Here is a 15,519-nt window from a genome sequence, read left to right as displayed (position 1 = left end):
TGGTATCAGACTTACTTCCATAAGAGCAGTATAAACCTTAATATATAATGCCTTAGTAATCATTTCCCAGCCCACTATAGATCTTCAATGATGCAAAACTGGGAGTCATAAATAGGTTGTTTGATGGTTACTGGTGTACTGTGCTAGAAAATGCAGTATTGTTATCCACTAAATATATACAAATTCAATAAATCTCACACATGATGGACTGCACTCCTTTTAGACTAAATAGCGGAACTGTGGGCTCTCGTGCATGTACCTTGTACATTATTGTAATCTTAAATTCCCATATTTTCTTCGAGTATGTCACTTCTAGTGCATTTAATATTGAACTATTCCCAGCACTATAGAGTTCTACTTGAGTAACACCATAAAAAAATGATGGAAAAAAGTTTACCAGAGTAGCTTCCCAGTCTTGGTGCATGGTTGTCAGCACCGTCGTAAAAATCCAAAGAGTCCCAGTTATGCTCAGTGGCAAAACTCACGACTTGTATCTGGAGAGAGAGAAAAAAAGAAAACACAAGTGATTCTTAGATTTTTTTTGTCTGTCTTTAGTAAAATTCCCCAGATTGCTATGAAACTGCATTTGGTACAATGTTCAACAGTTTATTAAGCTTAAATTGACAGAATTAAAACCCACACATACTGTTTTTAATCTAAATGTTTCACAAAACAATCTATTGAGACGGAGCAGCTTCAAAAACAATTATCATTCTACTTTTAAATCAAAGGCTGGAAGGAAAGGAATCAAAGGGATATACAAACACTTTGAGGTGCCTGTCATTTCAAGGGACTGCACCTTGTGTAAAAGGCATCTTTGCCTTTGTATTTGTCCGTGATAGCAGTTTAGCTTACATGCAATCAGGCCTTATCTTTCATGATTAGATCCTATCTAGTTATCTCTGGATGGCCCCTCTCTCAGAAACCATCCATCCATTCATCCTTCTAATAATATCTTATCTTCCCTGAGATCCTGCCTGCTCAGCTTTTAAGCCAATGATACATAGGTCAGCCAGGAAGCAGCATGTGACAGTTACTACCTGTATTCCAGCTCCTTCTGGGACAGAGACCTTCCAAACACAATTCTGGTTGTTGTCATATGGCTCTGGGTAGCCAGGCGACAGGATAGTCCCGCGGCGAGAGGTCAATACGCCCCCACAGGGAACTGGGAGAGAGAGGAGTGAGTGCACAGAGCATAGTAGAGGAGAAAGGAGAGAAAAAAACCAGAGGTTAAACAACATTTTGTAGACAAATTACAGGAAAGCAAGACAAAGTGAGCCATTCCAACCATGCCCTTAACAGAAAGAGATACCAAAGAGCCTATCTGGATAACATATATGACTAGAGTGCATATGGATTGCAGTTGTTTGTATTTGTTTTAAATTGTTTTTCAGTTATGAGCGTCTACTGTGCAATCATGCTGATACTGCATTCAGAAATAGATAAACAAACTCTTCTGTCCTGTGTCTGATTTTCAGATTCATATTTACCTATACATGTTGGCAAAGTGTCATTCCATTGCGCCAGGTTGTCCGGTACACTCTCACAGCGAATGGCAGTAGAGCCATGCAATGTGTAACCGGGGTTGCACTCAAATTGCACCAAGGCGCCGACTGCAAAGTCATTACCAAGACGTTTCCCGAAGCGTGGCTCGGGGACTGAACTGCACTGGGTGGAGCTAGTCCGGGGTACAGCTAAAGGAGAAAAAAAAGAAAGTGCCCCAGTGAATAAACTGAAGTGTATCACTGTCACTGCATATGGGAAACATGTTTAAAATTTCAAATTAAAATTTTCTTTAAATAAATGTAACAAAGGGCGAGAAAACGCATACTCAAGATGATGTGTACAATCAAAATGTTCTGTTTAACTGAAAAAGTAGCAAACAATGCAGTAATGCATGGTAATAAATGCATAGTAATAAAAAAAATGCTCATCATTATAATAGAAATGGCAATAATAATATCAATAATGACCTTGGTAGACAAAATGAAATCCCTTAGCGGTTTCTGGTCCAACTGTGGTGAACTTTATTGTAATCTGGTTTCCTGAACTCAGAGGGAGAGATTCACCTAGAGATGAAGTGGAAGCAACAACACGTTATGAGGCTGAGGCTGAGTGACTGTCATCTGTTCAACTATCCACAATTAAAATCAACCATCCTTACCAGAGTGTGACCCAGAGAGAGAAGACAGGAGCGTGTTTTGTTGAGTGGGTCCGTCATAGATCTCCACCACGTCATTAAGAGACGTCTGGAACAACACAAACTGGCCGAAGAGAACTGGAGGTAAAAATGGGGGAGAAAAGAGAGAAAGAGATGAATTAACTGCAACTGAATGGCAGCAACTTATTATTCCATGCCACTGTCTGCTGCTGACCTTCCAATGATAAAATTAACCTGTAATACCTAATTTAAATGTTATTAAGCTGCAGTGTCACCTTCTATTTGAGGCCAACTATTGGTATAAAATTATATAACACTTATTAGTCAAAACGCTACCTTGCCTTCATCATGCTGTAGTCAACACCACCACCCCGCCACCCACACCCTTCTCCTCATCAATTGGCAACAGTGTATCAGTGTTGTCAGCTAGCGGGAGATGCTAATCTTGCAAAGACCGACTTGGATTTGGTAACGTACGCTAGCAGAGCAAGACGCTTTTCTGTCCTTTCTTCTGTATTGCAAGTTTGAGTGAAAGCCATATAACAAAGGCGGTAACCTGTCAACTCTGAAGTGCCACTCACACACTGAAACTGATCCAATCACGTTTCCTTGCGAAGAACACCTGCAGGGACTTGGCAATTAATGACATGCTACCGCTGGAAGACATATGTGTAGGAAAGGAGGAAGGAAATACACCCAATACTTCCATACAGTAACAAAAGATTAAATTTCAGAGTGCAGCTGTACGGGCAGGTAGCATTAGACAGTCCCGGAGGTATTTTCTCAAACAGGTACAATTTGCTCTGTCTCAAATGATCATTGTACCATCAAACCAATCATTAGTAACCTGAAGATGTAAATTGGTAGGTGTAGTTTTATTGTTCGAAGCACATGTCCTATCTAAAAAGAAAGTCCTCTGGGATAAATTACACCGATCTGGAGCTTTCTCTTCCACTCACTGCACACATGCACATATATATCACCTCCACACCCCGCCTTGCTCTCACTTTGGCCCCAAAGGCTGAGGTGTTAAGGATTAAATCTGAACATTGCCAAGGATATGCTGGTATAAGAAGGTCACTGGTCAATTTATACAAGGCTGCCTCTCTCTGAGGATCTCTTTTAAGGTTTCAGTCACATTTTGCGGAAACATAGCTCTGGCTCACAAACGATCCTCTGTGCTTTCGTGAAAATTCTCATGTTGTTTTATTGACAAGCAAAGCAGGACGGAAACGATGGATTTTCAGTCGCCACCGAATTTTTCCCACAGTCAAAAAGGGGATTAAAACAAATTATTAAGAAAGCGTTTAGCTTTATATGGTAAACTACCCTCTTATTGTCATGTTTTATTGGCCTGTCATGGTTTCTGCCTGCCTGCAGACATCGCTGCCCACTATGTAAGGATTTTTAGGAAATCAGAGCGATTAGTTTCCCTCATTCCTTGCTGTGATATTGACATACTGCACAGCAGGCGGAGGAGTTCACACCTGAAACTGTTTCAAAATACAGTACACATTCGTCAACATTTGCACACAGATTCATGAATTTATAAAGTATGATGGTACACAGGGAATAGCTAACACACCTCAGCGGTACTAATAAAAAAGCCCACACAAAGTCACAGACATTCACAGACACAAAGGAATTAATGATCACAGCAGTGTTGTCCTTTGCTATGTTAACCTCATCGCTCTCTGTTAGAGAAACGCCTCTGCATGTAAAATCATATAGACCCTAGAGATCGGGTCAGCCATCTAGTTCTTAGAGTCCACCAAAGTCTGAACTGATCCACTGAATTTAAAATCAGGTGATTTTAAATGTTTGACTGTTCATTTGAAAGGTCTCTTTACTTCCTAACATCAGTTGGAGAGAAAACTGGGCGCTGATCCCTGTGGAGCTCCCGTGCCTACTGATGAGTTGCCTGAGTGGGTGTCCTCTGCCATGTAATCATCCAACAGGAGGTATAGCATCTCCAACGGGACATATGCCCAGGGTTTTCCCTACGTGCTGGTAAAACTGAAAGAGGCATTTGCACGAAGGGAGAAACCTCATTGACCATTAACCAGCCGAGTTTTTTTCGATTCCTACATCTCTGATCGCCTGACAGTTCAAACAGCAGGACTGCTGCAACCTCCAGCCTGGACCATTCAATTGCTGTAATTAAAAACAAGATATTTTACACAAGAATGACAGCTGCTTAAAAATTATGGGCAGTGCTGCAACTTAACAAAACAATCTGTCTTTTCACTCTGTGTGGGAGTTTTGGGAAGGCTCTCTCTGTGTGTCTTATACAACACGCAGACCAACCAAATGTTAGCTCCTCTCACTCAGAATTTCTACACGGAGGTGAAAATCCAAAAGCGCAAATATAATGAGACATCAACCATCCATGGCCTTAGGGAGAGCTGAGATTTATTCATAACACCACCAGGGCATAATTGGACATAACCCACCAATTACTGATTGTTTATTAAAGCTTAATTCACATTCAATGAGCAAATAGTTCTAATAATCAGTCAACAATGTTGTTCATTTATGATGTTGTAACTGATATTGTAGGCACAAATATAAGTTGTCCATCTCCACATTGATGGCATTCTTAGTTCGACAACACAAATCTAACTTGGTGTCCACTTGCAGGCTCTCTCCAGAGCTGTTAAATACAGTGATGCTCCACTCACACGTGTAGATTAGAGTCGCACTAGAATACATTAAAATGCAATTCTGTATTCAGCTTGAATTTTGAGTGATATGAATATACCAAAATATTCCAGACAAAACTCCTAACAGCTGTGGCAAAAATAAGGAATTATTTACAGGTTATTTTCCAGCAGAAGCCTTTTACCCCCCCCCCCCCCTAATGATCACCCTCTCAGCACAGCCTCACTGTAACATGAAGAATCTGCTATAATATTCATATCCTTATTTATGTCTGGCTTTGAGACCACCACTCAAATGTGGCAGTCTCATCTCTAAATGTCACTACAATTATGAAACTCAGGCCTAGAGACAAATTAAAGGCTAGAAAGCACATTTTTTATCACTTGTAATATAACTGATGTTTCTGCGTGTTTTCAAAACACTGAGGAAGCTTTTCAGAGGGCGCCACAAGATTCCCGCAATAAATCTGAAAAGATTTAATGCTGCTCTTTTTTTTCAGCGTAAAAAAAAAAGCAATACAATAATTATTTGAAAAGAAACTTGTGGCCACATGTTTAACTTTCAAAGCTGAACACAGCTGCATGTCTGTACTACGATGTACTGCATAGGTTGTTGAGCTCACCAAACTCTCTTGGTACGGATATAGAGTAGATGCAGGTCTGTCCGGAGGTGTAGTTTCTCGGGAAATTTGGAGATAAAACAGTCCCTTCTGATCCCGTAGAACGACTTCCGCACGGGGCTGGAGATTCAGACGTGTGCACAAACAGATAGCAGTGACAATGAATTCCATACAAGTAAATTCTACTTAAATAGAGTGAGTGACATATATGGTTTTTTTTTTTACCTTGACAGCTAGGTAATGCCCTGTTCCATCCAGGTCTGCCATCATCACCCATACTGCATGTCAGAGTAGAATAACCCTGTAAACAGACAAAAAGGAAAATGTAAGAAAACCAGTCCACGTAACTAATTAACCAGCCAACCAACACCGTTTAAAAATTTCTACCCGCCCAGCCATTCGACAAACCAATGAACAATCCATCCAGCAACCTAAGAAACAGCTACTCAAATCCCCAAATCCCAAATTCAGTCAACCCCTCAGTCATCCAAGTGGCTGTACCTGCAGTACATATCCTGCTTCACAGTAGAAGGTGACCGTCGAGCCCAGCTTATAATCAGATCCCAGCCTGGTCCCATTCAGAACCACACCTGGGTCGAAACAAGATTCCCTCAGCTTGGCTAGATGGAGTAAAGAAAAAACAAGTGTGAGTTAGAGAGAACATGAGGCAAAGGAAAAGTGACAGGCACACATTAATAATAGGGCAAATTAATAATAACTAAGTCTCTTGCAATAATCAAATGAGGCAGGCATTCCGTTGGCCTTTGTAACAGTCTGTTTGACTTAGCTGTCTTTGCCAAGATGGAGCAAGAACGATAACTTCATCCCCCAGCTTTTGTGTGCTACATGAACCTTGTAAATTATGGCCTTGGCCCCCCTCCCAAAAGATTAGTGGCCACCAGCATCAACTTAAGACTTAATTTCTCAGTCCATGCAAAGTCAGTGTTGACTCTTTTGTGCAAATGAATCAAACTCACACCTCCTTGACAGACTATTTCAACAGACACTGATTCAACGGGCACTTTATGCAGAGAGCAATAATTCTCTTTCATCCTGAATTTAGCATGGTACACATGTATATACACCAACGTGTGAGTGGTCTTAGTGTGAGGTAAAAGAAAATATTGTTGTTATATTCTGCTGAAATTGTGTCATCATGAGTTTCTATTATGTTTACTGTGGAAATCTTGGAGTAATTTCCAAAATGGCTTTCTTTAAGAAAAACACAAATGACAGAAAACATCAAGCAGAGGTGATTTAAAGATTCGAAATTATTTTTCAACAATCAATGGCTATAAAAAAAACCTTGCGGTTGAAATGTTTCAACTTTCCTTGTTTGTATCCTTAAAACAGAAAAGAACATAATAACTTAAGACTGACTCTCATGTAGTGGCCATATATATAGTGATATATAGTTAGGTAAATGTACTGTAGTGTGCCACTTCCATTTTTGTATATTTTTCTATGAAAATTGGATATTGGTGCATGAAAACATGGAAACACGGTTTGTACGATTCTAACAAGCTTGAAAGTCAAATTTTGACGTGACCCCAACTATTCTTCAACACAGCCCCGAATCTCGTAGGGAAGCTTTTGTCACGGTCCTGGGTCTTATGACCCAGTGTTTTGAGTTTTAGTTCATTTTGATGTTTATAGTTTATGTTAAGCCCTTCAGGTTTTCTAAGTTCATTTGTTACCATGCCTAGGTGATTTTAGTTCTTATTAATTCCCCCTCGTGTTTCCAACCCATGTTAAGTCTCCCCTGCTCTTCATGTGTTTCATGTCTGTGTCTTACGTTGTCAAGTTCTGGTTGTCATGTCTGCGTTTCATTATGTTTCCTGTTTTATTTTGGAAGGAGTCGTGTGTTCTTGGTTCTTTGTATTTAGCTTCACTGCTCCTGTCATTAGGTTCATGTTAGTCAGCTGTTTCCTCATGTGTCTCCACTTCCCCTGATCACCTCATGTGTGTATTTAAGTCCTCTGTTTTTGCATGTCATTTGTCAGGTCGTCTGCTCATCCATACCCTCACTTCAGCATTCTATGTCAGTTCACCCCGTTTAAGGTTTTTCATGTTTAGCTTTAGTTCACCCAGTTTAGGCTATGGTTTAGTGTTCACCTGTGTCCTGCTGTTTGTACTCCCCTTTTGCTGGCCTCAATAAACGGCTTATTTTCTGTTAAATCTACGCCACGTTCAGTTTATGGAGTTGCGTTTGAGTCCTTTTTGCCAACACCTACAGTCTGCCCTCGCCAGACTGTGACAGCTTTCTTGTAATTTCTTTGAGTTGTTCTGAGGAATCCCATATGGAAAAGAAATAGTAAAAACTTATATGTGATTACTCATGAAAATGGCCACTTTCATGAGTAAATCATATAAGGCTTACATGATTTACTCATGAAAGTGGCCACTTTCTCATTACTTTCATACATTGTTTTAGTAAGTATCCAAAACATACAAGTTTCATTATATAATTTTTCAAGGGATCTTATATCTGTTTTCACTCTTGTATGCTTTTCATACAAGTTTCACACAAGACAGATACAAACTTTACAAGATTTATATATATCTTTTCCATATGGGATAGTACTCTTGAAGGACACCTGCCTTCTGCAGGTGTTGTCAAACTTTTGTTCTCTCCAAGATTTTCCCACTCTGCCTCAATATTGTTGAGGTCTGAGCTCTGGGGAGGCCAACCCATGGCTGAAATGCAGCTCCAAACCATGACATAACCTCCACTGTGTTTTACAGATGACTCTAGGCACTCACTGTTGTATCTTTTTTCTTAGCCTGTCAGCACACATTGATGCAAATCAAAAATTCACAATAAGACCTGTTGCCACTGATTTTCAGTGTAGGTCTGACATACGCTTGACAGCCACCCTTCCACTGAGACCATTTCTGATCATGCTTTGGCCAGTAGGAGACAGACTGAAGGGCCAGATGCATCTCTCAGGTTCTGTTTCAGGCCTTTGTCCACTTTCCTCAATTTTTAAGGACACAATACAAGACATGTCAAGTTTTCATCAAACAGCCCTTTGAGAATCACCTAGCTGGTGCAAAAATACTATTTTATGCCTGTCAAACTATGTTATCTTTGACATTTTTCATAGATTTATCTAAATAAAAGTAAAATACAAAGAAATGAGAGGTGACCCAAGACTATTGCACGGTATTATAAACTATTAAATGTTGCAGGAAAAAAATGCACTCCTTTCTCTTCTTTAAATGTGATTATACTTCAAATTTCTTTGCCTATTAAACTTTATCAAAATTTGCCTGTGTTATTAATATGACCTCTGTGAGAATGCAAAGTGTAGTTTTAGGTGCTGCCTGATTCAGTAAGAATTCAATTTAAATGAGAGATGTGGTACAGTTAGCAGACCATTATACCTTTGTATTCCAGGTGAAATCCAGTGTAAGAAACCGATCCATCACTACGGAACGCTAAAAGCATTGTATTTGAACTGCTCTCTATCCGCTCTGGGAGTTTGCTGTCCTGGAAGCTACCAATGAGCGGACTGTTGCTATCCGGACCGTCGTAGATGTACAGGAAATCATAGTTTGGCTCAATGTTGAAACTAAAGGTAGAGGAAGACAGAGACAAACAAGGAAGAGAAAGAAAGTCAACAAAAATTCAAGGACAAAGTATCTACCATGAATTCAGTGGTTTTTAGAGTTGTTTTGTTTGTGATTCGTACCACAAAGCAAGCACAGCTTTTGAAAGTGGTGAAAGGTCAATAGATTTCCAAAGCACATAAATGCAAAAGTTCCCACTTCTTGAAAAAAAGTCATAATTTTACATGGTTTTCAATCTTGCACAAAGCAAAAATGAGGTTGATTATTTCACTTTACTCTCGTTTACCTGCAGGAAAAATACCCTAAAAATTGTAATTTTCACCAACCCATTACAAAAGAGTCTTTTGGTCTGTTGCTCCAACACTTTGTCCAAATTGAAATGATTGCCAGAAAATGTAGTATTAGAACTTACTGCCAGCAAAAAAGGATATCCAGGTTTTCAGTCTTCAAATGGAGTCAGCTCAGCTTGGACAGGCTTTTAGTCTACTGTCATTCCATTTCACATTTCACTCGGCAGTAACATTTGTCTAGTAAAGAGGTTTTAAAAAGCTCAATCGAGCTGAACTGGAAAGTAGCATTGTAGGTTACCTGATGAAGGCCAGTGACAGGACGTAGTCTGGGTTGACAGCAATGAGCCAGTCACAATCTTTTGAGTGAGGGTAAGGATGCGGGTAGTTCGGAGAGAGTATAAATCCATTGGAGCCTGTTAGATTTCCTCCACAAGGAGCTAAAGTGGGAACACAGGTCAAGATTGACATTCATTTTGACAAAGCCTTGAAATGTCATAACATTTAAATATTCTCTCAAGCTCAACCATACGGAAAAAAAAACAAAACCCTTTGTGTACCATGCAACAGAGTGTGGAGAAAACTGCTACTGAATGAAAAGCTTCATTAAATAGCAGAAGAATGAAAATATGTGAATAGAATAAAGCGTGCCCTTTTTATACAGCTCTCCTTTAAGTCAAAGACACATGTGTCCTTGAGTGAGACAATACCTCCAGCTGTATATGCAGTACATTTATTGTGCGTCCCTATAGAATATATGAAAGTTGGAGTGTTCACCTATGCAGACAGGTGGGCTGGGCTGCCAGTAGTATCTGTTATCCACTTGTATACAGGTTATTTTGTCGTCCCCCTGGAGCTCGTATCCTGGGTCACACTGAAAGGACACTGAATCCCCCGGCTCACGGCCATCTCCACTACGACTGCCATTCATCGGTACTCCTGGGTCCCTGCAGGCTGTAGCTACTGAGCCTGGACAGATAGGGGATAGGAACAAAGCAGGGAATAGAGGAGAAAGAGGGGAACAATTACAGAAAACTGTGTCACACCAGGTATCTAATGCTTTAACCCAACGCATAAAAACAGCACCACTTCCACTAACTAATGGGTCCTACGTAAGTTAATTTTGTTCCAGTTAGGTGAAGGTCTTTGAAGCAGCATAATTATATAGCTTTTTATTCCCTTTATTATTGATGGAACTACCCATTGAAGAGCATAGACACAACAACAGTAGTCTAAATGATACCTATCTGTTATATTTGATATCTTTCTGGTTAGATTTAATTTCATCACTTACTAGAAAACTGTATGGCAAATCCAGACTTGCTGATGTAAAAGTCAGTCTCAAACTGAACCGTCACTGTGTTCAGGGTCGAGTGGATTCCTTCAGGGAGCAGAGACCCACTGAGCTCTGCCAAAGACATTTCATTCTCAGGTGGCCCATCCCAAACCTTCAGCATGTCATGGCTGGCTTCAGTGTCAAAGGCCAGAAACTGGAGGCTGTAAAATAAGAATAAAGTTTAATTAAAGCAAGAATATGTTTCACTTCACACATGAGTTTACACTATGCTTAACGTATCGATCAAAAGCCTTAATGCGATCATCTGTACCTCACAATATTTCCCGAGTCCACCTCGATGGTCCAGGTGCAGCGAAGGTTATTGTCGTATGGGAAAGGGTATCCGGGGGAAAGGATCCTCCCTGACGACTCACCCTTAAAACGACCCCCACACTCCGCTACAGGGATAAATAACGTCACACACACTTATTTTAAAACAAACTGTAAACATCTCTTTGATTATCGCCTTTGTGACAACATTACAAATCACCGCGGCCCAACCGATGGCCAGTTGATGTGTGTGTATGTGCGCTGTCACAAGCCGACCATTTATCTGTCTGTGGCAATTGTTTGTCAAGGCAATCAGATCCAGTAGGTGCACCTCAGAGGCCACTGATTAAACGATCACCAAGGAGACAAATGGATAAAGAAAGAAGCTAACTCTTATCCGCTGAGTCTCTCTGCCTTTCTCACTCTATATCACACGCAGGAGATGAAGAGAAGAGGAGAAAAGAGGAGGAAGAAGACACAAAGTGCTGATCTTGCATTCCTCCCTAAAGAAATCACAGCACATTATATAACAGAAAATAATTCCCCCTTCTCTCTTTGTCTCTCTCGGTTATATATTTTCACAATCTTCATCCACTCTCTGCTTTTCCTCCCTCTCCATGTTCCCCCTCCCTCAGGCTCTCCTCCCTTCATCACTGGAATATATTATCTCGGGTAATCTGAGCAATATTAAGAGTTTGGAAGGAAAAAAGACGGAGAAAGAGAGAGGGAAAGAGGGAGAGAAAAGGAGAGAACCGAGGGGGTAAAGAAGGAAAACCTGTGAGTAATAAGAAGAAGAAATATAATATTAAGACTGGAGGTTAGATGAGGTCACAGCGTGTCACTGTTAAAATATAAAGTCAGAGCATTTCAGCCAGTAGTTTTATGAGTCTTTCATTATTGATAGTGTGAAGGAGGGAGACTTATTAGTCTGAATCCAAAATCAGAAAGTTCAGAGGCAGCAGTGAAGGGAAAAAAAATGGTCCTAAAACACTGGACTGGCTGTTATGCTTATAGCTCCCATGCAAAGCAGCAACAGCAGCCATTCTATTTGTCACTTTAAATAAGCCTAACATTTGTTTGGGTTTAATTAGAGGATGCAATCATTCAACCATGTGCTAACTGGAAGGAATAACAACACATCCGAATTAAGTTCAAATAATATTCAGATCACAGCGTTTTAGGTATTTCATTCCAGTACACTGATAAATATGTGAGTGTGTGTTTATTTTCCAAGCGAGAGAAGCCCGAAACTGCACAGCCAGTGAAAGACTACGGTCGACTTCTCGATATCAATACTTCGGACGGTCGCTTTGCATCAGTTTGAAACCTTGGAAAATGAATTAAAAAGGCGACGATGGCATAATTGAGTATTAAGCAATGTGTCGATACTAAGTGGGGAGTTTGCTCCACAGAATGCTTTTAAACAAAGCCAAATCAAATTGAATAAAATGAGTTTATGAAGAAATTCTCAACAGAGTGTTTGTCGCTTAGCTCTTCGTGTGCTGAGAGTTGCCTGGAGGTTATGTGTGCTTTATGTCGGGGCATGTCTGAGTACATAACACAGCACTGGGAGAATATAAGGGCAGGCGCCAGGAACAGAAAGAAAATCTGCCACCGCAGAAGAGGTAGTGCATCAGTTGGGCCGAGGGATTCCAGGTGGTATAATGCCGAATAAATAGGCTTTTCATTGGGACTTTAAAACTACAACAGCGTGTGATATCCAGGGAAAATCAAGAAAGGTGATTCTACAGGAAATTGGCCCCCATCTGTTTTCCTTCCAGATAACTGAATTAACATCCTGCAATCAAATGTTGCATAAAGCTGCAAGTCACTTTCTAATCTATTACAGAGCAAACCTTGTATAATTATGCTTCCTGATACCTAAAGGTGTGTGTGTGTTAGCTGAATTCCAGATAAATAGCCATCCCAGCTAAAGAACACAATACACAGACGTAAAGAATTTATAATTACATTGACGTTCATTCACTGGAAAGATCCTGCTCTGATTTTTTATTGAAATGATACCAACACACTTTTCAGCTATCGCGTAACTCTGAATCTATTCAAGTAAGTGCTGTGGAACACACACTACACAGCATTAAATGCAACAAGATCAATTTAAATCTTAGAAATAAAATTACCTCTCCCTCCCAAGCTTATTAAAGAATGTTATTCAAGGTCGGAAACACAATGCATCTGTGGAGGACTCTGCATGCCTTCAAAAATCTCTGTGTGTGTTTGTGTGTTTTCATCAGACCTTCTTTCACAGTGTTATTGGCTTCAGATACTAAAGGACGTACCTATACAAGAAGGCAGAGGGTTATCCCAGGCTCTCCTTTCACCCGTCATACACTTCAGCGTAGAAGCCCCATGTAGAGTGTAACCAGGCTCACATCTATATGTGATACTGCTCCCAGAAAAATGACCTTGGTCGTTGACCTTGAAGCCAAACTGAGGCACGCCTGGGTCTTCACAATGAGACAACTCAAAACCTAGAAAGAGTCATAAAAAAGAAAAAAGAGCTTCACAGTACGTACTTTTTTAAAAACTCACTAAGGGAAATCCAAAGCCCACAAGAGAAACAGAATTAGTTTTATTTAGATGCGCAGCAATATTCCCTTAATATCTGGCTCACTCAAGGATTCTGTTTATGACCATGCTGGTATCACAGATCCTGTTAAGCTCTCATCCCGTTTTAATAACGAAACTGAAAAAGATACATGAGACATACCATTATTAGGAATGATACTGGAGCGTGTATACACCTTATCCAATTTAATGTTGTTTTTCACAGTCAGTGTAAGCTCAGTTTCCATGGTAATATTCGGAAAATTTGTTCGCAGTTTTGGAGAGCGAGATATGAATAGGTATATAAATAGCTTATCCTTATAAGACCATAACCGGGATTTGATCTACGGCATTACCTGGAAGACAAGGTGCACCGGGATTTGAGTTATCTCCTGGCAGACTGCTGTAGGTGCATGTCTAAATCCTTTTAAAAAATGGCTATTTGGAAAGCTATACTTACTATTGAGCAACAATTGCACATTTGTCATCATCCTGACATGAAGTGTGAACAGTTTTCCCATCTAAAATTGTTCTCTCTTTGCTAGATATGTATAAGGAAGCAAACCACCATGCATTATTCATTCGACCACATCTCGGGAGTTTTATTGAATTACAGCCTCTATATCAAATGTAACACCAAACAAACAGAGGCAAAGTACTACAATCTCAAAATTGCTGCTGCTAATGTGCTTTGTTTTACATGGCAAAATAACTTCTACCTGGAAAAGTATGAAAACAGCAAAGGTCTAAGTAAGCCATCCTCTGCGCCAACACAGTACAGAGACAACACAACTTCAAAGCGAATAATACTAAGCTATCACCCTTCATGACACCATTTAAACAATTAGAATTCCAACTGTGCGTCTAAGAGGGCACTGCCAAATGTGGGTGTGCTTTGGTGAACATCAAAACACACCTTTACCACTTCGTCCTACGCTGAAAGCTTTGTTAATCAAACGCGACATGTTTCTTCTGATCGTTTCAGTGGGAAAATTCACATTTACTTCTGTGATCCATCCAACCGTTTAGAGTTAAACTGTTCTAGTGAGCCTGTTAGATTTATCAGAAATCAGCAGTTGTCATGAGGCATCTAACTGGTTAATAATTTGAGACATACGGCTAAAATGTATTTACATCTGCCCAAGATAATCCAAAAAAATCAAAGATTAGACAAAGATACTGGCAGAGTCAATACAAAATGTGCTTTTTAAATGATGACTAATTTATTTATTAAGCAAAGATTTTCAAACCTGCCTGGCCCTGTGTGAAAATGTAATTGTCTGCTAAACCTAATAAGTTAATAACTGGTTATATCACCTGTGGCAGCATCATGTACAATAAGGCATTTGTGATAACTGGCAGTGAGCCTTGAAACTTTGTCCCGCTCCTCTTTGCAGAATTGTTTTAATTCAGATACGAGCATGAACAGCCTGTTTATGGTCATGTCAAAGAATCTCAATCTGACTTAAGTCTTATGCCACTCTAAAACTCCCATTTCATGAACTCTGACCTTAACTGAGGCAAGTGGAACATGAAGTTCTTTACATGTTGTTCTTTTGGGTTCTTTTGTCACCTCCTGAATGAATCTTCAAAGAAGTCTTGGAGAAACAGATTAGGCCTTAGCTCTATACTAAACAGCGGTGTTCACTGCTAACTTACTTGAGTACACCAATTTGAATCCTTCTCCTGTGTTTTCCGCATTGCTGTAGAATTCCAACCAGAGGTGGTTTGAAGTGGAAATGAGCGTCAGCCCCAACATGGATGATCCAGTAAATGCTCCGAGAACATGGGCTGTGTTGTCTTTACCGTCATAAATCTGTAAGAACAGCAAAATGCACACCGGATGCATCACATGCAGCATGAACTAATTTAATTCGTTTATTTTTGCTGATCTGTGTTTGACACTGATATCTGGCAAGAGCAATGACCACATATGCGTATGTGTGAGTGAGTTTACTTTGAGTATATCGCCTTGGGCAAGATGAAAGGTTCTTGCAGAGATGTTGATTCCTTTCCCAGCTTGAACCTGAGGTCAACATCAAAT

The 15,519-nt window shown here is 40.1% G+C and overlaps 1 protein-coding gene across 1 annotated transcript in view; it reads right to left on the bottom strand.

Annotated features, from left to right (window-relative positions):
* The window catches only part of csmd3b (CUB and Sushi multiple domains 3b), a 324,793-nt gene that overhangs the window by 75,537 nt on the left and 233,737 nt on the right, over positions 1 to 15,519 (bottom strand). Inside the window, exons 22-37 of the mRNA XM_085446982.1 lie at positions 15,433 to 15,501; positions 15,135 to 15,291; positions 13,208 to 13,399; positions 10,909 to 11,035; positions 10,596 to 10,798; positions 10,079 to 10,270; positions 9,603 to 9,741; positions 8,829 to 9,016; positions 5,943 to 6,061; positions 5,667 to 5,742; positions 5,445 to 5,561; positions 2,165 to 2,278; positions 1,974 to 2,069; positions 1,491 to 1,694; positions 1,041 to 1,165; positions 398 to 494 (exon numbers count right to left, since the gene is read on the bottom strand). Coding sequence (XP_085303108.1) covers positions 398 to 494; positions 1,041 to 1,165; positions 1,491 to 1,694; positions 1,974 to 2,069; positions 2,165 to 2,278; positions 5,445 to 5,561; positions 5,667 to 5,742; positions 5,943 to 6,061; positions 8,829 to 9,016; positions 9,603 to 9,741; positions 10,079 to 10,270; positions 10,596 to 10,798; positions 10,909 to 11,035; positions 13,208 to 13,399; positions 15,135 to 15,291; positions 15,433 to 15,501 — 2,215 coding nt within the window. The remainder of the gene's footprint in view (positions 1 to 397; positions 495 to 1,040; positions 1,166 to 1,490; positions 1,695 to 1,973; positions 2,070 to 2,164; positions 2,279 to 5,444; positions 5,562 to 5,666; positions 5,743 to 5,942; positions 6,062 to 8,828; positions 9,017 to 9,602; positions 9,742 to 10,078; positions 10,271 to 10,595; positions 10,799 to 10,908; positions 11,036 to 13,207; positions 13,400 to 15,134; positions 15,292 to 15,432; positions 15,502 to 15,519) is intronic.

Source organism: Copadichromis virginalis, linkage group LG22 (genome assembly GCF_057382275.1).
Source record: "Copadichromis virginalis isolate Kocher_CV1m ecotype Utaka linkage group LG22, C_Virginalis_male_GT1.1, whole genome shotgun sequence".
Classification (NCBI taxonomy): domain Eukaryota; kingdom Metazoa; phylum Chordata; class Actinopteri; order Cichliformes; family Cichlidae; genus Copadichromis; species Copadichromis virginalis.
The sequence above is the reverse complement of the archived record's forward strand: the minus strand, read 5'-3'. Positions and strand labels throughout refer to the sequence as shown.